We start from the raw sequence: 25645 nt of genomic DNA, 5'->3' as shown, positions 1-25645 counted from the left end.
ACTTTGGTTGTCTTGGACTGGCTTTGTAGAACATGCTGACCTTGAACTCAAAGACATCGCCTGCCTCTGCTTCCCAAGTGCTGGGATTACAGGCAAGTGCTGATACATCCTGGCTTGAACTGTTTTTCTGAATGCCTTAAGATTTATGTTCCAACCTTTTTCAGAAGTTTGTAATTTTGTTGCTATTATCACCACCCCGTGGATATGTTTTTTCCTATGTCATCTTCACTCTGCACACCTTCCATTTACAAGGAGATAAAGGATTAAGATGGCTCTAGGTTTTTCTTCTAGGCAAGGATGAATCCCAAGAGCCAGCTCCATGCCAGATGTAAAGCACCATTGGCCTTGTGTTAAGGGCAAGCATTTGCCTGTAGTCAGGAGGTCCATTTTCTAGATATAACCTCACTGCTCAAGAAATGAGCCATTTGGGTCTCTCCATGTCATTGCCTTTGACCTTAACCTCCTTGTCTGCGGAATGGAAACAGAACTGTTTTCTCCACTTCTGGTTTGTTCACACTGTTTTGAAAAATAAAGGTGAAAGTAGTTGTGAAAGCATTCTGGGAAGGCCAAAGTGTCTTACTGCACAGCAGAAACATCAGGCTGACGTTGGGAACAGCTGTTTGTAGCAAATCTGAGCCTTGGCTGTGGGGTGAGTTCTGTAAGGCTGCAAGAAATTCCACCGAGGTGCAGGAGATCGTCCATTGCCACCTGAGACATTTCCCAGGCGCTGGCTGCGAATCTGTGTTGGACAATTTCTCTTTATTGGCTGATGTGTCCTCACAGAAATTCCCACAGCAGAAAAAGCAGAGTCAGTGTGAGACTGACTTTCTGAGGCAGACAATATTCCTAGTTGTGATGAGATAGCGGTCAATGATCTGGACCTGCGCCTCCCTCACAGGCCATCCTCACTCTTTGCTGGGAAAATGGTGGAAGTGCTTCTAGACCAGGTGCCATGGCCTTGCTCCTCCATTCCGACTCCACCGTGGAAGAAAAGCTGCTCCTTCGGAGGCAGCTTGCTTCTTCGGAGGGGGTGCAGGTTGCTCCTAGGCACAGGTCTGCAGGCACATTTCAGACATTTCTGACTGCCTGTCCTGACCACTCCTGACTGTGGCTATTGTGGAGACACAGGGTTATGGCAGAAATCACTAAAAGAACTGGTTTTGTGTTCAGCTTGTCAAAAGTCTAAGATATTCTTGTGTAAAGAGGCAAAGTCAGACTGAAAGAAAAAAAAATGATCCTTACCTTAACTTTCCTGTTTGATTCAGATTAGAAAATGGAGGCTAATCATATAACTTAAAGAAGATCCTGACTGTCACCTGTGTCCACGAAAGGTGCTGAAGTGAAATCTTTGTCAAGCTATTCTGAACTCTTGTTCAACATGATGGATAGTTTGGATTTTCCTGGGCCTTGACATACTTTCAAGCTGTAAGTTCCTTAACTTTGAATGTCCTCTCATATCTGGACATGAATGCCAAATTAGGAAACTGTTGTTCATAAGGTGAAAACAGGTCATAATTCTGTTTGTAGGGATGTGATATACACATATGTAGCCATAATTATGCAAAAAATAAATGCAAAATTTTTTTCCTTCATTGTTTGTCACAGGAAAAGTGTTGAGAACTTGGCCTATATAAACTTGGTTTAGTTTCATAGAGGAATGTTATGCAACCATTAAATGAATCATGGAGAAAATACTCAAGGTTTATTTAAATCTTTTATTTTTATTTTTATTTTATTTATTTTATTAATTACACTTTATTCATTTTGTATCCCCCCATAAGCCCCTCCCTCCTCCCCTCCCAATCCCACCCTCCCTCCCCTTTCTGCATGCATGCCACTCCCCAAGTCCACTGATAGGGGAGGTTCTCCTCTTCTTTCTGATCTTAGTCTATCAGTTCACATCAAAAGTGGCTATTTAAATCTTATATGCATGCAAATTTTGTATGTGAATATAGACACACCATATACATATATTGCAAACTTCTTTGATACACAGATAAAGGATCATCAAATCTCCAACACTGGTATGGAAACCAAAGAGACAGCTTACTTTGTATACTTTATAAATACTTGGGCTGTTTTATATCAGGATTTGCAGAAGTTAAAAGGTAATGCCTGATGAGCTATGCAAACACTAGAGGTAGACACATACACATGATGGACACATCAGTTCCGGAAAAATGACTGAACAACAGGTTTGAAAATGTTGGTAAATTTTGACCCTGGAATCTATTTCAAGGAATCTCCACTAAGTAAATAATTTTAAATCATGAAAGACATATGCAAAGAATATGTGAGAGAATTATGTATAATAGCAAAAAGAAAAAAGAAAGGTAACAATTTATATATGAACTGAAATCAGTCAATTGTAGTACATCTGCAAGAACAGGAATGGTGTTCAGGCAAGTGTGTTTCATGATCATGCTGTAGTGCAGAGGTGGTGCATACTCCCTACGACACATCGCAGCAAGGGGGGGGGCATGTGACAGGTGGAAAAACAGCAGTTGTGTTGTCATGGGAAAGTATGGTGTTTACTATTGTTTTCTGCACTCCATTCCTATAAAGATCAGATTCAATTCTATAACAAAAATAATAAACTATACTTAAAATGTTTACGCATTCTCCACCAATGTAGACCACACTGGTTATGTCAGATGACCTGTTAACTAGAAAGAGAGAGAGAAAGAGAGAGAGAGAGAGAGAGAGAGAGAGAAATAAAAAGAAAGAAAGAAAAGAAAGAGAAGAAAGAAAACAACTGTGGGAAGTTTGAAGTTTGAAAGATAGTGGGGTTGGGAGGGGCTTGGATCAAGTCACTGGAAGTCCACTCAGTGACTTTTTGCCTTACTGAAGGACAGCATCATTGCAAAGGTTGGTTAAACACTAATATTCTGGATCCTAAGGATAATATCATAAGGGTACTTTTAAGTAAGAAGTCCTTGTAAGTTGTGAACTTCAAGGAATTTGAATGGGGTAGTGAGGGCTTTGTTTGTTTGTTTGTTTGTTTCCTCCTATGTGGCACAAAAGTAAAAATTGGTGTTTCTGGGCCTCAGACTTCATGGAGATGAAATCATGCTTTATAAATTCTATAATTTTATGATAGCCCAGTGTGATACTGTGCAAAATACATAACATTTAATTTGAGACACGTCTGTAGGTAGCAGAACTACCAAGTGGCCAAACAAGAGATCAGCACGAAGTGGAGCTGGGAGCTTCTTAGTTGGGGCAGGAAAGGAGATGATTAGGTCCCTGGGGCACAGGGCACGAAGAGCTCTGAAGAGTTCACTAGAAATCTCTTTCTTGAGGTCAGTGTGGGCAAACACACAGGCAGTCATGTGTGCTACGTATGATAATATGTGTCACGGTATCCATAAACACTTGATGATAAAAACGAAAAACATTTGTTGTGTTTTAAAAGGGTCTGTTAAAAAACAGAAAAAAAATCAATCAAGAGAAGAAACTTTGCAACCTGGGATGCCCTCTGGCGCCCACATTGGAGAAGCACAGTTAAATGTCAGTTTCAGGCTTCTCTTCTGCTTGGTGTCCTTAAAACATTATTAAAATCTTATGCGTGGCATGCGAGTAACCAGGGCATATCTAAATTCACTAGCATTCCAGCATTGGGCAAAAAAGCAAGTATCATCACCACAATTACTTGGCTCTATCTGGCTAATAATGAATAAAAATGGGGGATATAAACAAACAGGTGTGGGCTTATAGGAAATATTATGAGAAGCCTTAACCCCCTCATTGGAACATCTTGCATCAGTTCTAGAACTAGCAGTGGTGGTGTCCAAGGTCTGAGTAGGTTCAGGAGACCATTGCCCCCAGGGGCGAGACATGCTCCATGCCAATTGACTAACTCCATGTTTTCCTCCACTTTTGAAAGTCAATTAAGGTTCTTAAATTATTTCCCCCCCCCTTTTTTAATTTTTCCTCAATTACACTTTATTCATTCTGCATCCCCCATAAGCCCCTCCCTCCTCCCCTCCCAACCCCACCCTCCCTCCTTCCTCTGCATGCATGCCACTCCCCAAGTCCACTGATAGGGGAGGTTCTCCTCTCCTTTCTGATCTTAGTCCATCAGTTCACATCAAAAGTGGCTGCATTGTCCTCTACTATGGCCTGTGCCCGTTGATGCCCCTCACGCTATGACTCTCTTCATAAGGGACCTTGGAACTACAGCTGCCACTGTTACTGTCATCTCATTGGCGGCTGTTGGAGCTACCACCAGGGCATTAGCCATGAGTCATACTGTGCAGACTGCTCAGACCCTGAATAACCTTTTAGCCAATGTAGCTCATGCCTTAGATGTACAAAAAGGAATTAATGCTCAACTAAAAGGAGGCTTGATGGTGTTCAATCAGAGGATTGACCTCGTGCAGGAGCAAATTGATACCCTATGGCAAATCAACTTGGCTGTCAATGAAAGTATGCTGGACTTTGAGTCACTAGCATACAACATGAGAATTTTCCCTGTGCTGCAAATCTGTCTAAACAATTGTCTAGCTATATTTTAGGTAATTGGACTGGAGAATTCGATACTACGATGGAGCAGCTGAGAGTGGCCATTGTCACAGTAAATTCTACCGGAGCGGACGCAGGACTAGCCACAGGATTATCATCATGGATTGCTGCAGCCATGAATCATCTGAAGGAATGGGCGGGCATGGGAGTGTTAGCAGGCCTTCTGGTGTTGGTCTCCTTGGTTTGCCTGTGGTATATATGCAAGATTAGAGTCTCACAACAGCGTAATGCAACCATTCAGGCCTTTACAGCCATTGAAGCAGGACAGTCTCCCCAAGCATGGTTGGCTACCATAAAAAGCTAAAATGTTACGCTCAGGATGCGAGGCTAAGCACTGCACTGAGGGTCAGCCGCTTTCGACCCAGAGAAGAGCATGTCTGATTGCATGCGGGTTGATGCCGCCTCTGAGAAAAAGGTATCGGTCGGGTCTGATGCTCTTTGGGTGGATGACACCTAAATGAACATCAGTACAAAGTCCCAATTTATTTCTAATATCAGAGATCAGACCTCTACTCTTGCCTGATGTGTCTAAAACAAAAAGGGGGAACTGTAGAGAGCTGCGGAATGCTGTGCCTTAAAGATGGAGCTGGTTTCCGCCTTCCACCTTCTCGATGGTGAGTGCTCTCTGTCACAAACAACTCCACATTTGGCTAAGGCTGAGGATCTGGCTTGCTTCCATGTATGTGGACCTATCTGCATTGCCCACGTGGCATGCGGGGGTTGGCTACCCAGAAGCTATTTAAGCCGTGGGCTGGCTTTCCCCAGGGTCAGATGGTTGTTCAAGGTTCCTGAATAAACTGCATTGAAAAAAAAAAATCTTATGCGTGGTGAACATTTTAAGATTGGCTTTCTCCTCAAGTTCTTCCTGTCAGGATTTTTAGAATTATTGTTTAAATGGCAATGGTTTCTTTGCAGAATTTATGGAAGAATATTACACTGACTTGCTACAGCCTTGTTGGAACACAGCAGGCAGGCCCCAAAGGACTTCGGAATGCCGCATGTGAACTGACTTCTTTACAGTTGTGGGTCACAAAGCAAAGTCAGGTTTTTGTGAAATTGTTTGTCCACCAGGATTTTTAGCTTGTTGGAGGCAAGTCTTTTATTTTATATTTTCATTAGGACAGTTGTTGGCATAGCTTCCATCCCTAGACAAACATGCTTAAATTCCTTGATGAGACCTTTTACATAAATGTACTACAGCTAACATAGTAGTTTTGATAGATATTTTATAGACTGACAGAGAGTAAAAAAGAATTACGTGAAATAAATAAGAGAAACAAATAACGGGAAATAAAGAACACTTAACAAACATTAGAATAGCAAAATGTCAGCTAATAAGACATTTATCTACATTGGTTTGTGGGCATAACATGTTTTTAAAGATAAAATTAATTAGCATTTAAAATGTTGTGACAACTCATCCTGCGGCTATATGAAGTTCTGGGTAAGACATGTCCTATGATTATAGGAACCAATCATAGTTTAGAAGGTCTGACTTTTCTGAAGGAAGTACACTGAAGCCAGGCTGCGAGGTCCATCCCCATTGTTCATTGCTTTCTTTGTTGTAAGCTCTCAGCTTGCTGCTCCAGCTGCTGCCTCCCAGACATGACAGACCCTTATTTACCTGGAACCTCAGCCCAAATAAACTCTTCCTTCTACACATTGCTTTGGTCAGGTATTCCCTTTGCAGCCATAGGAAAGTAACTAAGATAATGAAAATGTATTATCATATCTAATATGGAGGATGTGTAGTAGTTTAACTTACTTTCTGACTTCGCTGTGTATGTGCAAATGTGGCACGTATTCCATAGAAAGTGTGCCCTGACTTTGAATGCGAATCTTTCCCCTGGCTGACACTATGTGATCCAATTCTCTGTTGGGCTAGGGTGCAGCACGGAACTATGAGTCTGGCCCAGGATTGCAAACAGGAGTACTTCTAATCCAGCATGCACTGTGTGTTGTGAAGTAAGAATAACTTAGGATGGGTTTATCCAATCGCAGGACAAAGAGGGTCTGACTGAGTATGTATATTCTATGGCCCTCTTTCTTAGACTGTGTATCATGACCCATATATCATCTATTCAAATGTGGCCATCATAAAATTTAGTAATAATAAAACGTTTCTGAACGCACCCTCACCCAAAACTGATTCATAATTAACTTGTAATAAATCTCAGGTGTTTCAGTCAGTGTGACCCGTGTCATCACTTGATTTCACTGTCTTGGTTCTAAGCACACAACACTAGCACTTTGCACTGCTCATGCCACCACACCATGCATCGCCAGCACTGAAACACACAGGCTCAGATTCCAGACCGTGTGTGCTACACACTGAAGTGTCTTACCGTATAGAAAACTGTCTATTACAGTTTTCTGCTATCATAGAAATATTATGATCCAATTACAAAAGAGACTTTAGTAGTTTCCTAGCATCATTCTTAGCACTTAAATGTCAAATTAGTGTAACTTTAGCATGTACTGTTAGGTGGCTTGAGTTTTGTTTTTTTTTTTTTTTTTGAGATTTATTTTTATGTATACATGAGTCTGTGTGTCTGTGCACCACATGCTTGTGGGTGCTGGAGGAGACCAGAAGAAGGACTCAAATCTTCTGCAGCTGGAGAAGCAAGTGGTTGAGTGTCTGACATTAGTTCTGGCTGCTAAACGTGGGTCCGCTATAAGAGCAGAGAGCTCCCTTAGGCACCAAGCCATCTCTGCAGCCGTAAAATGTTTGATTTTGAAAATGACTGAGTTGTTGTCTGGAATTTTATTTAAAAAGTTGCTCAGTGAGTTTTCATCTGTGATTAAGACAGTTTTAATTTTTCACTTCTGCCATTTTATAGCCATTTATATAAAGTAGTGTTCTCAGTATTGATGATTACACAGTCCAGTGACTGATGGCCTGCTGGTCAGCCAAGTCCCTTTACGAATGCTGTTGGTCCTTGATGGCATTTTGTGACACAGTTTTTGGATGGAGACTCTGAAGTCACAGTGATATCATAGCTTGCTCAAGGAGCCCCAGGTGAGTCCCCAAACTGTCATCTCCTAGGTGATCATTTCTTTCTGGGAACTCACATCCTTCTTCATAAGTTTGGTTAATAACAAACCAACCCATTTATTTCCCTTTCGTTTGTAATGATATCACCATGTTTCACACTGTTGATAGGGAAACAAGTGAGAATGGCACTTACTGGCTTGTGTTTGTGTAGAGCAGCTTAGAGTGCCGAGGCATGGCCACAGATGTGATATCTCCAAAGGGGTTGTCCACATCATCAGCGTTTGTATTCTGCACATGACCACTGTTGCAGGGAAAGGGAAAGTTGTAGGAAACTTAGATTAGTTGAACAAAGCAAATAAGAGATGTTTTATTTGTTAGATAGATCAAAAGCTCAAGAAGTAAAAATATGATAGATGACAATTGGAATTCAAACCAAGAAAGGTATGGCCCTTTGTCTTCAGAATGTGAGGCCTCTACTCTGGGATGGTAAAGTTGAGCAGGAGGGACAGTGGCTGTTTTGCAGGGTCTCTGAGTCCAGAAGCTGGGCTTCTTCTGCAGCCACAAGTCACAGGGTAGAAGCAAAGGCACGGGGAAAGGTGTTGATACCTGCTGGAGGCAGTAAGGCAATCCTATGTGGTTGGGAGTCTAGGCAGGTGCCAGAAGCAGGTATCACAGCACTGAGCTGTGAGAGAATGTGGGAAGGTTGACCACATCAGCAGGTCAAGTTGCAAGGGCTTCTGGTGTCATGGTTAAAACACCAGCCAGATCCACTGGAGAACAGTAAGAAGGAGGAAGCCCTGATCAAAGTCTGCCCCCCCCTTCATTCTTTCCCACCTCCTTCATTTCAAGGCGATGATCCTTCAAACTAAGAACAAAAAGGGAAGGAGATGGCTGAGTATTAACAATGTACTCCTGCCATCCACAGAGCCAGGGCTAGCGCAGGGAAGGACAGGTTCTTCCTTCCTGATATTCAGTGTTAATGAGCACAGTTTTCCAATTACATGTTGTTCCTCAATGACAACACGAGAAGGAGCAAAAAGATATTTTATTTCATAAAATATCCTATCCAGAAAAACAGAAAATGTGTCACTCCTCATTTTGTAACTTGATCAAAATCTCTAACAAAGTTTTGATTCAACTTCCAGCACCAACAGGCATCATGCCAGAGCCCATTGGAGCATGTTAGAACACAGATGTGTACTTAATAGTGTACTGAATTCGTAGTAAAAAAAAAAACCCACAAGTAGACTTAAATACAGTATATTTTAAAGCAATAAATGTCACTTACGTATAGAGAGGAATGTATTTACTCCTAGAACTTGGACTCACACTTAAAGAAAAAATAGACAATTGAGTTATTGATATTTTAAATAATTATCAAATTACTATAACAATTCTCAAATAGAAAGGTCTTCAGAGATAGAGAAATTTACCTCTAAACTTTTGTTTTAGAAACAATGGAGTCCTTTCTGAGCATTCCATTGCTTTTTAATACTTTAGAATGCCTATTCGTCTGTGCCCTGCTGAGGGAAGCCTTGGTTGTTTTCAGATCTTAGAAAATGTGAGTAAAGCTGTTAGGAGCATTTATATAAAGGTGTAAGCTCCTGGGGACAAATTTCCATGGTTCCAAAGTGAATGGCGCCCTTATGATTTCAGAGGAATGGTATTAATAAGAAACAAAGCTTTCAACTGATGTCTTATTTTTCATCCAAAACCCTGAAAAATACAGCAAGTCTATTAAAACCTCAATAAAAAGATGCAAATAACATGTTTTCATCAACATCTTTGAGTTCATTTACACTCATACATGAATGATTAATATGAAGTTGAGGTCCTTGGCACAGACCCATAATTCCAGCACTGGAGAACTGAATCCGAGGATGTTGAGTTGGAAATTAGCTGTCTCAAAAATATAAACTCAATCATATACTTTATTCATATAAGCACTCAAGTGGTATTTCAACAATTCTAGTTTGCCAGGTAAATATGAAGATTTTTTTAAATGTTTCAATCTTACACAAATTATCTTTCAATTTGTATACTAAAATCTGCATCAAGTGTTATTAGACACTTGACAAGACATTTTCATAATAATTCTAAAGTTTCTAAAGTCTTGCATATTATGCTTAATACAGCTTAATAAAATGTACTTTTACCTTTTTATTAAAATTTTTGAGTTAAAACATAACCACACACACACCCCCAACATAACTACATTATTTTCCCTAATCAATTTCCTCCTTCCATGTCCTCCCAGGTCATCTCTCCTGATCTCTCTTGAAATCATGCCCTTGTTTTGTTATGACTTCTTTCTCTCCTAAATACACAAACACCACATGCTGAGTTTGATTAGTGCTACTTCTATGTATGTCTTCAGGGCTGACCACTTGGTATTGGGAACTCAGGGGTGATCATTTCTTCCATTTTCTCTCACAAGGCTTGGTATTCTTCTCAGTAACGGGGGCAATAGATCGCCTCCTGGGGCTGTGCACTCCACTCTGGTGGTGCCTACCTGATTCACACTGTTCTGTATAACTGACTACAGTGTTTGTTGGAAAGTACAATTTTATGGCCTTGCCACTCATAGCTTTGAGTGGTGATGGATGTTTGTGACTCACCACACATCAGCCCGCACACCACTCATTCAACTACTGAATAAATTACTCAGGACAATGAACTAGAACATATTAGTTGGTGACAGACTGGATTCCTGACTTACATGCCGAGAGAATGTGAGCATCAAGTGGTTTAAAGAGATTCAAGTGAAATAAAAAAAAATAAAATCTTTTAAAGGAATAAAGAAAAGGAAGAGGATATCTTTACTGTCACAGAGAAGGGAAGAGTTTATATTAAAACTCGCAAAAAAGTAAAGTGTTGAGGAGAATGTAGATGAATTGAGCTGCATTAGAAATTAAGACTTCAGTTCTGCAAAAAATACCCATTCTAATAGAGAAGTGACGGGTGAGAGAGAGACATTCCTGTGTATACTGTTAAGAAAGAAAATTTTTATTGTTATTCCACTTATCTATTCATTTATTCAGTGTGTATGTTTGTGTGTGAGTGTGTGTATGTGTGTGTGTATGTGTGAGTGTATATGTATGTGTGCATGTATGCGTGTGTGTATGTGTTGGGGTGCAACACATGCTTTGGCATATTCGTAAAGGCTGGAGGCAGCTTTTGGGAGTCAGTTCTCTTTTTCCATCATGTGGGTTGCAGGACACATATGTACTCATGCGATCAGATTTGGTGGTGAGTGCCTTTTTTACCCAATATGCCAGCTCTACAACTTTCAGTAAAGGATTTATATATAGATTGTTAAACATAAACATTTTTGCATTGAGAAAGTGAAACACAAACAAACAGTACAACAGACAAAACATATGAAAGGGCAAGGTGCAGGTATAAAAATATAAGTGACATAAATTTACAAAAGTGAGAAGGAGGGAGGGCGGGAGTGGGAGGGGATGAGGAAGGGGACTAAAGCTACGATGCAAAGTGAATAAATTGTAATAAATAAAAAAATTAAAAATTTACAAGTGATTATTAGTAATTAGGTATATGTAATCTGCAATTTTAATACTTCATGTTTATAAGAATGAAAATTATTTTTAATTAGGAAAATTATAAACATATTCTCCAATGTGTTGTAAGCACTGCTGGTGAGGGATTCCATTGGGTCAACTCATTTGAAGAAGAGTATGAAAATAATTAAGAAAAAAGGAGGGCAACCTTTTTGGACTCAGAAAGTATAGACATAAATTGGTATGTATCAAATCCAGAATTTTTTTTTACAGTTGTGTGTGTGAAAATACAAGGATTTTTTTAAAAATTGAAATTAAATAAGATACAAATTATATGGATGGGTGAATGAATTGTAGTATAACTGTTCAATGGACTTCTATGCTACAGACAAAACGAACACCCAGAGAATCAGAGAGCTTAGATATGAATCTTATGGGCACAATGGTGGATAAAATGTTAAATGTTATAAACATAGGAAAGATTCCATGCATATTGAATTTACAAAAGGATTATAATACTGTATGCTGGTTAATATGCTGGTAGGCTTTAAAAGGTTAAAAGAATATATGAAAATGTGGAACAGTAAATCCACAATGATGTTTCTGGAAGGAGGTAGGTGTGTTGATGAAGAGGCTCTGGCATTTTCTTTGTGTTGTAATTGTTTCTCAATAGAGAAATACACAGAATATACCATATTTTATTTTAATATGAAATATTCAGAGTGAATTAAATGTGAGACCATAACCAGAGTTGTATCATCTGTTAAAAAAACAAAATAGTGACGTTTTGATAACGAAACAGTCAAGTTTTTTATACTCAATGCGCAGAATTGTATATAGAAGAACATTAATAATAAAGCTCTTGCTTTAAGCATGAATACAACACAAATATGTAATATGAACGTTGATGGAATATAATTTAGATTCCTCTTTATATGAAGTCCATGGAGTACCACAACATTGTTACTGCCCATGTTGAATTGTTTATTCATTTATTCAGTGTGTATGCTCATGTGCATGTATATGTGTGCGTGTCCTGTGTGTATTGGGGTGCTACACATGCTTCAGCATATTTGTAAAAACAGAAGGCAAGTTTTGGAAGTCAGTTCTCTCCTTCCATCATGTAGGTTGCTCATTGTATGAGCTCATGCAATGCCCGTTTATCCTAACTTTAAAATGTACATGTAATTGCGCCAGTTTTGAGGGTAGAGAGAGGACAGGTGTTGTAAAGCACCTACAATGGGATTTGGATTCTCTTCTTAGACCCATGACTGTTAGAGGAAGGTCTCTAGGACATTCTTCATCTGAAATCAGGCCCCTCTCCTGTCCTCAGTGGGGACATCAGGTTTTTAGTGATGAGAATAAAGATAGAAATGACAGCATTAGGAAATCAAACTTACAAACTGATTGGTTTGTTTGCCACTGAGAACCATCTTGTCTGAAATCTGTCCCAGAGTCCTCCGACCATCTAGAGCAATTATTGAAATAAGCAAAAACGTTAATGGTCTTATTGTAATTTCATAGATTCAAGCTTTGTTTCCTTAGCAGGCTCCTCACATCATAGCTGAGCCTAAACTTTGGGAAAGCCCTTCCCAGTCATCCTAGCCATTCTGGCTGGGGTGCGGCTTTACCTTCTGAGTGTGTGGGTCTTGGGTCTTTGTTCAAATTTCTACCCCTACCCTATTTTTTCCAAGTTGAAATATGCCCCATGTCCACCTTCTCCAGGTGACATGGTTTCCCTATGTGAAAGCTTTAGCTTCATTTTCTGACAGACACTTCTCCGCTGAGACCCTTTGCAGCCTTTCCTTTACAGCTTTGCACAGAGCCTGAACAACTTATGTGGGGACGACTTTAGATATGCAAATCAGTTAACACAGAGGAAATGTAATGAAATGACCATTTACATGAGATATAAAATTCTTTTGAAGTAAATGAAAAATCCTTAAAAATAAATGAAGTCTACACAACTTTTTTCCTTAACTGATTTTTACTTCTATTTAACAATCTGATGTCTGAATGTTTATATTAAAGCTATGTTTTTTCCTTTCATTATTTCATTCTCTATGAAAGCAGAAGACACTTTACTAGGGTATGTGGGCTTCCTAATTGGGGGTCAGGGACTCTTTAAGATATAATTGGTTTCCCTCTTTATACTGTGTTTTTTATATCCTCAAAAACTTCATTATGAGAAATCATCCAACATTTGACCCAGACTAATGCTGCGAGCTGTGGCATCAAGCAGAAGGGGATAAGGAAACAAGAGGTGTTTTGCAAGCATGAAGCATGGCATCTGAGGCAGTATTGGGAGGACAGAAGTCTGGGCTTCATTAATACTTGGGGTTCTTCTTGGCAAAGATTTGTTAAAGTGATGGGACATTGCAGAGTCCTGTAGGAAACATGGCACTCAGAGTTCACTAGAAAGGGAAAGTAACAGGTAAATGACAGAGTACCATCTACATGTCTTGTCAAATGGCTTGCATTCCATGTTCTGAAAAAGATGGGCATGCTCAGTGTAGTAACACAGACAGATCCATACTCTAGAGAAAGTGCTGCAGCTACAATAGGGATTTGGGACCAATAGTACACTGGACAAATTCTTTTTAACACTCAGAGACAGAATCAATGGCCATCTCTCTGAGAGCTCCATTTGCTATGTTGTGTCACATAACTGGCAACATTACAGAGTAGTCTATAACACATGGATCATCCTATTCTGCTTGAAGAGTGGGCAGCCAAGCTCTAGATCCTATGGCCAGCATTATGCTCAGCACAGATTGCCTAAAAGAATGACATCCTTTTGTTTTCTTCACTACTTAACATTCTTCTGTAATTTTCAAAATGAATAGCCACCACAAATGGCTTTAAGGGAGAAGTCATAGTAAACATTTTCAGTATTTACAGTGAGAAAATGTTTTCAGTTACCAATGACCTATGATGATATCACTTTCAGTTTCATATGTAATTCTCAATAACAAAATAACACTGAGGCTTGAGTTTGAGTTAATTTGCAGTCACAGCAAGAAGCAGGTGCCATGGTCAGGGATGCTTACTGACCTGGGTTATAGCTGGCACATTTTCATATCTTCTCAGTGTAAAATACTGTGAGATTTGGTCAGCAGCTTTTTCTGCTGTTGTTTTTTCTGGATCAGGTTTTGGTGATAGCATCTTGTCCCAAGGAACATGTTCATAAGCTCTGGGTAATTATTAAATAAGGACATATTTAATAAAGAATATACAAAGCACATATTTACAGCAGGGTATTAACAATATCCAATTCACAAATAAGTCATATCTTTGAAAATCTATTTTTGGAGTCAGGGTACCAGGTAGGCAATCTTTATTCCCCCTTCAATCCCCATTCCAGTCTCCCAGGTTATCGCCAGCATCGTAGCCACAAAGTGTGGCTGCTGTGGCTCCTTCCTCTCTATTCCCATTCCTAGGCCACTAAACAGATCCTCGTGGCAGACCTAGCTTTCCTCCTTCTATTACCCCTCTCACATGCCTCCCTCTTCCAGGACATTCCTATTATGTCCTATCAACTCCTAGTAATGCAGCCTGTCTGGGGCCCCAGTGGCTGCAGGTGGCAGGCTCTCCGAAGTACTCCCTACCAGAAAACCCACAGCTCTCCTAAGACCCAGAGAGGGCAACACAAACGAAATGAATGAGGCATCCACCCAGCAAAGATAAAACCATACATCAAACCTAGAATAATAATCATCTCAAACCCACATGCCTACATGCATAAAAACACAATAACAGCTAAGAAAATTTGGCTGCGATAGAGGCACGCAAGATGACTATAGTGGGTACTGAGAGACGAAATGGAGCTGAAATAGAAGACAAGAACTTCAAAATAGCTATTATGACTATGTTTAAAGTTCTTAAAGAGGATATGAATAAATCCATTAGTGAAATCTATGAAAACACAAACAGTGGAATGGAAAAAATACAGTTCAAAACATGGAAGTGGAAATGAACTCACTAAAGAAAACCCAAACTGAGGGAAAACTGGAAATGAAAATTTTAGGAACTAAAAAAGTAAGCTCAGAGGCAAGCTTTACCAAAAGATTCTAAGAGATGGAAGATAGAGTTTCAGGTGTTGAAGACAACATAGGAAAAAGGATACCTCACTCAAAGAAAATGTTAATCTAAAATGATCATGGCACGAAAAGTCCAGGAAATCTGGGACACTACAAAAAGACAAATTTTATGGATAATGGAAATAGTGAAAAAAGAAGAAATCCAGATCAAAGGCATAGAAAATATTTTTACCAAATTCATTGAAGAAAAATTCATTAAACTAAAGAAGAAACTATCAGTGTGTAAGAGGCATACAGAACAATAAATAGACTGAACAAGAAAAGAAATTCTCTATGGTATATAATAATCAAAACATTAAATGTACAGAACAAAGAAAAAATATTAAAATGTGAAGGGAAAAATATCAAATAACATGTAAAGGAAGATCTATTAGAATAATCCTAGGCTTTTTCATAGAGACTCTAAAACCCAGAAGGGCCTGAACAGATGCTAGATTCTAAGAGACCACAGATATCAACCTAGACTGCTATAATCAGCAGAACTTGCAGTCACCATAGGTGGAGGAAGACATTCCAAAATAAAACCAAATGTAAACAGTGTCACTTTACAAATCCAGCTCTACAGAAGGTGCTAGAAGAAAACAATTAAAGCTGAAATGTTTAACTATGCCCAAGAAAACACAGGAATAAATAATCTCAGACAAATAAAGCGGGGGTGGGGTGGGAGAAACCATGATACAACAATAAAATAATGGAAATCCCCAAATACTGTTCCTTGATATCTCTCAATATTAGTGATCTTAATTGCCCAATAAAATACGTAGATTAATAGACTGGATTAAAAAATAGAATCCATCCTTTAGTTGCATCCACGAAAAACACCTTAGCAGAAAAAATAGACATTATCTCAGGGTATTCCTTCTTTTTATCAGTTCATGAAACTTTATCCAAAATTTACCACATGCTGGATACAAAGCAAGTCTCAATAGATCTAAGATAATTGAAATAATTCCCTCCATCTTTTTAAAAAATTTTTAATTAATTACACTTTATTTACTTTGTATCCCCCTGTAGTTCCCTCCCTCCTCCCCTCCCAATCCCTCTCTTCCTCCTCCTTCTCCACTCATGCGTACCCCTGGTAGGGGAGGGGTTCTTTTCCCTCCTTCTCATCCTAGTCTGTTAGGTCTCATCAGGAGTGGCTGCATTGTCTTCTTCTGTGGCCTGGTAAGGCTGCTCCCCACTCAGGGGGAGGTGATCAAAGAGCAGGACAATCAGTTCATGTCAGAGACAGTCCCTGTTACTACGAAACCCACGAGGAGACTGAACTGTCATGAATGCCCTCCATCTTATCTGACCACTACAAATTAAGCTGGATATCAGTAACAACAGAAACAACAGGAAGCTTACAAACTTGTGGAAACTGAACAATTCACTATTGTATGAAAAAATACATTTAAAAGGTATTAAAAATAAGTTTAAAATAGTTTAGAATTGAGTGAAAATAAAGACCTAACATATCTGAACTTTCAGAACGCAATGATGGTGGCTCTCAGAGGCAAGTTTAGAACACTAAGTGCCTACTTAAAAATTTGGATAGATCTCTTATTAGTAAGATTGGAGAGATCTCATATCAATAAAATTAGAAAGATCTCATATCAGTAACTTAACAGCAAACCTGAAAGATCTAGAACAAAAAGAAGAAATAACACCAAAAGGATATATAGCAAGAAATAATCAAAATCAGAGCTGAAATCAACAAAATAGAAACAAACAAAAAAAACAATACATAGAATCAATGAAACAGAGTTGATTTATAAGGAAATCAGTAAGATTGGCAAACCTTTGGCCAGATTAGCTAAAAGGCAGTGAGAGATGTAAAAGCACAGAGAAACATCTTAAGAGCATACTTTAAAAACCAAATTGGAAAAGCTAAAAGAAAATTAATAATTTCAAATAAGAAGCCCTGCTACAGCTTATAAGAAACTTGAAAAGAAAGCTCAGAGGCAAGCCTCACCAACAGATTACAACAAATAGAAGAGATCTAATTGAGTTATTGGCCAAAGGGACCCTGTGCAAAACCCCAAACAACCCAGGCTATTAACAATGCTATTGCTTGCTCTTCACAAACTGGTGATAAGGCCCTATCACTGAAGATACCACCTATACAACTCATTGAACATGGAGAAGTCAAACTGTATCTAAATGGAGCCCTTACCTCTACATGCTAATATGTCTTTGGTACAGAGAGGTGCTCTGCATGCTGCCAAAGAAGAAAGGTTAAAAACCAACCCAGCTACAAACCCTTCAAGTTACAACGGTGACCTGCCTGCAGTATGTGCTAGTACAATAGTGGCACTAAGCTTGTGAGAGTAACAAACCAATATCTGATACTGGGTTTAAGGCCCACTCTGTGAGATGGAACTCATCCTTGACACTGCTTGGGTGACTAAGAATCTGAGGCTAGATAGCACAGGGACCTAGGGAAAAACCATATGCTACTGCTCTGCTGAAAGCATACAACAATAAAATGACTCCTAATGACATTCTGCTATACTCATAGATCAGTGTCTTGCTCAACCATCATCAGAGAAGCTTCCTCCTGCAGTAGATGGGAACAAATACAGAAACTCACAGCTGGACAATGTACAGCTAGCTTTTTCAAGTAAGAGACCTTAGAACACTCAGTCCTAAATGGGATGCCCCCATCAAATTCTTTCCAGTAGGACTCATAGAAGCCTGGAGGAGAGGAAGGAGAAAGATTGTAAAAGCCAGAGAAGATCAACGACATGAAAGAAACCAGCTGATGCCTGAGCCTACTCTCCACACCTCTTAACTACCTTCTTCTTTTATTCATGGGCTAAATCATCTACAAAAACAGGTTCTTTTTGTTTTCTCATTATGTTTTTTTTTTCTGTTGTCTGATTCTCTTTAAAATGAGAAAGCCTTAAGAGCAGAGAATTTAGTCTGTTTATTCACAGATGCATCTCACAGCCTAGGGCATAAACATGTTGATATGAGGCAGGATATAGGATCCTCTCATCCCAGAGTCTGATTGAAGCCCCTTATTTGCTGACATGCAAAATTTCAGCACACTTAACATTTGCTGAAGTGACTACCTACATCATATTGACCTTCCTTTTAAAATATACAAATTTCCTGTTCCAATAACAATGAACTGAGTTTAAGTCTTGCATGCATATAATCTTTTAGGACATCATTTCTTCCCCCAGATATCACTTGATAATCTCAAAAAACTCTTCACAGTACAAGTTATTCTATCTTTCTGCAGCCTGTTGGTTTAAGCTGTAATTCCGCCAGGTGCTACCCAGAAACTACCCTGTAATCCCATTTATATGCCCTAAGAACCCTTTAAAGATGATGTCACTAATCCCTACCAAAGTCTTTGACTGTTATAGAATAATGAGTGTCTAGTCTCCTTTGAGGAGTGATATGTCTTACTTTCAGTCAATTTCTTAGAGAAGACCACATCCATGCTGCCAGAAAGCATCTTTCTCTTAGACCTTGTGCTTAAAGCTTATATAAATTATATTTTTATTAAGCATCAACTCTGCTTTATAAACTGGCTAGTGTTGAAATTCTTTCCACTATCTATATCATGAATCCAGGTTTTCCTTAAGTCATGGTCACTAAGTCTTTGAGAACTCAGGCTGATGAGCGTGTCAGTGGGAGCTAGCCCTTCTGCCTCTGTCCTAGAAAGTGCTGAGAGATTGATTCTGTGAATTGTCTTTGAGAACCAGGCCTGATGACCCCAAAGTCACCAGGAACTAGTGACCCCCTCCCAAGTCACTAGGAACTAGACCATAGGTCACCAATTACAGGAAGAAGATAATAAAATTCCCTACCCAAGGAACATCCTGGTAAACACAAGAATGGGAAGGTATCTTATCTCAGGGTGGAAATATCTAATATTCCTGAGGTCTATAGATAGCTTGCTCAATGTTAGTTAACCACAATCACCTTGTAACAAGCTTGCCCTTGCTGATTATCACCAAATTGTGTAACTGCTAAGCTGTAATTTCCCAAACCTCACTGTGAACCAATAAAAACCCTCCTCTTTCTGAGCTAGGGGCTCTACACTCTACACCACTGCATTGGTGACAATGTGGGACCAAACTCGAGCTTGTATTAAAAGACCCTACTGCACTTGCATCGAATTGGCTCCTTGGTGGTCTTTGAGGTCTGTAAAACTCGGGCATAACATCTTCCTTTAAGCTTTCTCCAACATTGTTCTCTGTGGCATGTGGTTGCTTTTTCTCCTTTCTTCCCTTCCCTCCCTTAATTTCCCCCTTCCTGAATTTTGGTTGTATTGACATAGTTTCTCCTCTCTCCTTTCTCTTTTCTCTCTCTTCTTCCCTCTCCCCTCTTTCCCCATCACCTTCCCTTTCCCCTTCTCCTTCCTTTCTTCCTGTCCTCCCTCTACCCCCATTCTTCTTCTTCTTCCTCTTTCCCCTTCTCCCCTCATCCTCCACTCTCCCTTCCTCTCCTTTCCTCTCTCCCCTACCTTTCCATCTTCCTCTTATCCTCTTCTCACCCTCCCCCACTTGCCCCTCTGTCCTTCTGAGTTAGGCTCTTACATTACTTATTATTTTAAGTCCAGGCTACCCTGGAACTCACAATAATCCTCTAATACAGGCCTCTGAATGTATGGATTACAGGTGTGAACACATGTCTTTTTCAAGCCCTGATATGTTTGTTTTTTAGTCAACGTGAAAGACATAGTGACTTTGATTGATGTTCTTTGAATTATTCATATGATCCAGATCATTATTGACACATGCACCATTAAAGTTTTTAAATAATTGAAAACTTTCATTGTGATAAAAGCTTACTTCTGTGTTGAAGATTTGTAAAATGCATCCTTTATATTATATTTCTTGCCTTGCTGGACAAGTGGTCCACTATCATCCTACAAGATAGGAACAAGAAGTTAAAACAGACCAAGCATGAATAAAATTGCTATTTTTTATTTTCTTTTTATTTTATTATTATTATTATTAATTACACTTTATTCATTTTGTATCCCCCCATAAACCCCTCCCTCCTCCCCTCCCAACCCCACCCTTTCTCCCCTTTCTACATGCATGCTCCTCCCCAAGTCCACTGATAGGGGAGGTCCTCCTCTCCTTCTTTCGTCTATCAGATCACATCAGGAATGGCTGCATTGTCTTCTTCTGTGGCCTGGTAAGGCTGCTCCCCCCTCAGGGGGAGGTGATCAAAGAGCAGGCCAATAAGATTATGTCAGAGGCAGTCCCTCTTCCCATCACTATGTAACCCACTTGGACACTAAACTGCCATGGGCTACATCTGTGCAGGGGTTCTAGGTTATCTCCATGAATAGTTCTTGGTTGGAGTATGAGTCTCTGGGAAGTTCCCTGTGTTCAAATTTTCTTGTTCTGTTGCTCTCTTTGTGGAGTTCCTGTCCTCTCCAGCTCTTGCTATTTCCCGCTTCTTACATAAAATTCCATTCACTCTGCCCAACAGTTGGCCATAAGTCTCAGCATCTGCTTTGATAGTCTGTAGGGCAGAGGCTTTCAGAGGCCCTCTGTGGCAGGTTCTTAGGTTGTAAGTGCGCACCAGGGAAAATTGCTATTTTTTAACACTATGTTTTTGAATTTCCTTATGTACATGACTTGAGCTATGTGTATGTATACATAGTTTAATGATTAACAAACTCAGATTTCTTAACAAATTCATCTACCCATAGTTATCTTTTGAGTGTTTTCAAGCCACTTAAAATCTGGTTTCTTGGTATGTACAAGTAATATTTTACATACAGACCAAGGTTATGTTTGGGAATATGTGTATATATATTAACATATATGCATGTAACAACAATTTAAAAAAAAAGAGAGAGGCCGTGAATTTGAAAGATATAACAGAGGAGTATGTGGGAGTCTTTGAAGGGAGAGAAAGGAGTGAAGAAATTATGTAATTATACTATAATCTTAAAAAGGTAAAAGAAAAATGAAAAAAAAAATCTGGCTGCTTCTTACAATCCCAGCAAACAATACAGTACTGATAACTATAGCCACCATGATAGGCATCCTGTCTCTAGAACACACTCATCTTTGTTTGTATCTTCATATTTTATCCTCTCACCAACATTTCCCCATTTTTCTATACTTACCCCATGCTTATTAGACTCTCTGCACATATATAAGAATATAAACATGTCTCTTTATGTGTCCAGTTTATTTGTCTTAGTATAAGGTTCTATAGGTTATTCATGTTGCTGTAAATAGCAGGCCTACATTTTATGGCTGAATAATATTCCAGTGTATTTGCATATACCCAATTTTCTTTATCCATTCATCTGTCCATAGACAGTTTTATAGTCAACCATGCTGTACTGTTATCCTGTATATAAATTCTGCATTTCATTGATTTTTGACTATATGTGCTTTGATCTTTCATGTATTTAGTTTGATTTAGTAATTTTTCCAATATCTTAAGATTGAAACAAATCAATTCCTTGTTTTTTAAATTAATTAATTCACTTTACATTCCATTTGTAGCCCCCTTTCTTCTCTCTTCCCATCCTCACCCCCCTTTTCACCTTAGAAAAGGTGATCTTCCTATCCACAACCCCAGCTCATCAAGTTGCATGAAGAATGAGTTTGTTCTCTTTCCTTGTAGCCTAGTAAGGCAGTCCTGTCAAGGGGAAGTGATGAAAAAGCAGGCAACAGACTTCATATCAGAGACAGCGCCTGCTCCTCTTACTAGTAATCCCATATGAAGCCTGAGCTGCCCATCTGCTACATATATGTAGAGAACCTAGGTCCAAACCATTCATGGTCCTTAGTTGCTGTTTCAGACTCCACAGGCACCTCTGAGCCCTGCTTAGTTGGTTCCATTCATCTCCTTGTGGAAGTCTTGTCACCTCTAGGTCCTTTTATCCTCTCCTTCACTTTCCCACTAGATTCACTATGCTTCACCAAATGTTTGGTTGGGAGTCTCAGCATTTGTTTCAAATCATTGCTGGGTAGAGCCTCTCAGAGGACAATTCTGATAGGCACCTGTCTGCAAGAATAGAAGAGTATTGTTAATAGTGTGAGGGGTTGGCTCTCTTCCATGGGGTTGGTGTTGGGTTGGGACAGGCATTGTTTGGACTTTCCCTCAATCTCTGCTCTATCTGTTCAAACTTTGTCCCTGCAGGTCTTGTAGGCCAGGTAAATTTTGGATCAATGTTTTTGTGGGTAGGTTGCTGTTCTCTCTCCACTAGGAGTCTTGTCTAGTTAGGGAGTGTCCTCTTCAGTCTCCATGACCCCTGCTCCTAGAAGTCTCAGCTAGAGTCCCCCTCATATCCTCCCAGAGGCCTACTCTGACTTAGGTCTTCAGCTTGTCACAGAGATGCACCCCCTCCAGTTTCTCTTTTCTCTGCAGGCCTTCTGTCTTCCTTCCCCTGCTCTCCCCAGGTCTCATCTCCACCCTTACTTTCCTCTTCCCTCCTTTTCCTCCATTGTTTCCTCTATTCAACCATTATCTCTGTCTATTCTATTTCTCTTTCTGAGTGAGATTTAAGCATCCTCCTTTGGGTTCTCCTTGTTACTTCTTAGAGTCTGTGCATTGTAGTATGTTTATCCTGTAGTATATGGCTAAAATCTGCTTCTAAGTGCGTATATACCATGTGTGTCTTTCAAGGTCTGGGTTACCTCACTCAGGATGATCTTTTCTAGTTTCATCCATTTCCCTGCAAAGTTCATGATTCTCTTGTTTTTAATAGCCGAGTAGTATTCCATTGTGTAAATGTACCACAGTTTATCCATTCTTTGGTTGAGGAACATCTAGGTTGTTTCCAGATTCTGACTCTTACAAATAATGCTGCTATGAATATAATTGAGCAAGTGTCTTTGTTGTATGGTGGAGTATATTTTGGGTATATGCCCAGGAGTAGTATAGCTGGGTCTTGAGGTAGAGCTATTCCCAGTTTTCTGAGAAAGCACCAAATTGATTTCCAAAGTGGTTGTACAAGTTTGAACTCCCACCAGCAATGGAGGAAGATTCCCTTTTCTCTACATCCTCACCAGCATGTGCTGTCACTTGTATTTTTGATCATAGCCTTTCTTGAGGGGTGTAAGATGGAATCTTAGAGTTGTTTTGATTTGCATTTTTCTGATGGCTAAGGAGGCTGAGCATTTCTTTAAGTGCTTCTCTGCTATTTGAGATTCCTCTGTTGAGAATTCTGTTTAGTGCTGTGCTCCACTATTTAATTAGATTATTTTGTTTGTTGTTGTTTGAGTTCTTTATATATATTTTGGATATTAATCCTTTGTCAGATGTATGATTGGTGAAGGTCTTTTCACAACCTGTTGACTGCCATTCTGTTCTATTGACACTGTCCTTTGCATTACAGAAGCATTTAAATTTCAAGAGGTCCCATTTATTAATTATTGATCTTAGGGCCTGAGTTGTTGGTGTTCTGTTCAGGAAGCTATCTCCTGTGCCAATGAGTTCAAGGCTGGTTCCCACTTTCCCTTTTAATAGATTTAGTGTTCCTGCTTGTATGTTGAGATCTTTGATCCACTTGGACTTGAGTTTTGTGCAGGGTGGTAAATATGGATCTATTTGCATTTTCCTGCCTATAGACATCCAGTGAGACCAGCACTATTTGTTGAAGAAGCTGCCTTTTTTCCATTGGTTCCTTCTGTTTCTATTTTGTGAAATGGTTTGAGGATTATTGGTGTTAGCTTATCTTTGATAGTATGGTAAAATTCTGACTAAAACCATCTGGCCCTAGTTCTTTTTTTGTTTTGTTTTTGTTTGGGAGAATTTTAAGGACTGTTTCTATTTTCTTATGGGTTCTAGGACTGTTTAAACTACTTACCTGATCTTTATTTAACTTTGTTAGGTGATTTCTATCAAGAAAATCATTCACTCCCTTTAGACTGTCCAATTTTGTGAAATAGAGGCTTTTGAAGGAAGACCTGATGATTCTTTGGATTTCCTCAGTGTCTGTTATGTTTCCCTTTTCATTTTCAATTTTGTTAATTTGGGCACTCTCTCTGTCTTTTAGTTAGTTTGTCTAAGAGTTTGTCTATATTGTTGATTTTCTCAAAGAATCAGCTCTTGGTTTCATTGATTCTTTGTATTTTTTTTTCTAATTTACTAATTTCAGCCCTGAGTTTGATTATTTCCTGCCATCAACTCCTTTTGGGTGTGTTTTCTTCTTCTTCTTCTTCTTCTTCTTCTTCTTCTTCTTCTTCTTCTTCTTCTTCTTCTTCTTCTTCTTCTTCTTCTTCTTCTTCTTCTTCTTCTTCTTCTTCTTCTTCTTCTTCTTCTTCTTCTTCTTCTTCTTCTTCTTCTTCTTCTTCTTCTTCTTCTCCTTTTCTCCTTCCTTCCTTCCTTCCTTCCTTCCTTCCTTCCTTTTTTCTTTCTTTTTCCTTCTTCTTATTTTTCTTCTTCTTCTTCTTTTGCTCCTCTTCCTCCTCCTTTTCTTCTTCTTCTTCCTAAAGCTTTTTTTTTTTTTTCAATGCAGTTTATTCAGGAACCTTGAACAATCCTCGGACCCCGGGGAAAGCCAGCCCACAGCTTAAATAGCCTCTGGGTAGCCAACCCAGGCGTGCCACGGGGGCAATGCAGATAGGTCCACATACATGGAAGCAAGCCAGATCCTCAGCCTTAGCCAAATGTGGAGTTGTTCGTGACAGAGAGCACTCACCATCGGGAAGGTGGAAGGTGGAAACCAGCTCCATCTTTAAGGCATAGCATTCCGCAACTCTCTACAGTTCCCCCTTTTTGTTTTAGACGCATCAGGCAAGAGTAGAGGTCTGATCTCTGATATTAGAAATAAATTGGGACTTTGTACAGATGTTCATTTAGGTGTCATCCACCCAAAGAGCATCAGACCCGTCCAATACCTTTTTCTCAGAGGCGGGACCTGGGGCATCAACCCGCATGCAATCAGACATGCTCTTCTCTGGGTCCAAAGCGGCTGACCCTGAGTGCAGTGCTTAGCCTCGCATCCTGAGCGTATCATTTTAGCTTTTTATGGTATCCAACCATGCTTGGGGAGAATGTCCTGCTTCAATGGCTGTAAAGGCCTGAATGATCATGGCTGCATCACACTGTTGTGAGACTCTAATCTTGCATATATACCACAGGCAAACCAAGGAGACCAACACCAGAAGGCCTGCTAACACTCCCATGCCCGCCCATTCCTTCAGATGATTCATGGCTGCAGCAATCCATGTTGATAATCCTGTGGCTAGTCCTGCGTCCACTCCTGTAGAATTTACTGTGACAATGGCCACTCTCAGCTGCTCCATCGTAGTATCGAATTCTCCAGTCCAATTACCTAAAATATAGCTCGACAATTGTTTAGACAGATTTGCAGCGCAGGAAAAATTCTCATGTTGTATGCTAGTGACACAAAGTCCAGCATACTTTCATTGACAGCCAGGTTGAGCGATTTGCCATAGGGTATCAATTTGCTCCTGCAAGAGGTCAATCCTCTGATTGAACACCATCAAGCTTTCTTTTAGTTGAGCATTAATTCTTTTATGTACAACTAAGGCATGAGCTACATTGGCTAAATGATTATTCAG

The 25645-nt window shown here is 39.6% G+C and overlaps 1 protein-coding gene across 1 annotated transcript in view; it reads right to left on the bottom strand.

Moving 5' to 3' along the window:
• Spmip7 (sperm microtubule inner protein 7) overlaps window positions 1-25645 on the bottom strand; it is a 56187-nt gene that overhangs the window by 13040 nt on the left and 17502 nt on the right. The window contains exons 3-7 of the mRNA XM_060365207.1: window positions 19931-20007; window positions 14095-14233; window positions 12441-12508; window positions 8808-8849; window positions 7713-7820 (exon numbers count right to left, since the gene is read on the bottom strand). Coding sequence (XP_060221190.1) covers window positions 7713-7820; window positions 8808-8849; window positions 12441-12508; window positions 14095-14233; window positions 19931-20007 — 434 coding nt within the window. The remainder of the gene's footprint in view (window positions 1-7712; window positions 7821-8807; window positions 8850-12440; window positions 12509-14094; window positions 14234-19930; window positions 20008-25645) is intronic.

The sequence above is a fragment of the Meriones unguiculatus genome, chromosome 12 (genome assembly GCF_030254825.1).
Source record: "Meriones unguiculatus strain TT.TT164.6M chromosome 12, Bangor_MerUng_6.1, whole genome shotgun sequence".
Taxonomy (NCBI): Eukaryota; Metazoa; Chordata; class Mammalia; order Rodentia; family Muridae; genus Meriones; species Meriones unguiculatus.
This window is presented reverse-complemented; position numbering and strand designations above follow the sequence as displayed.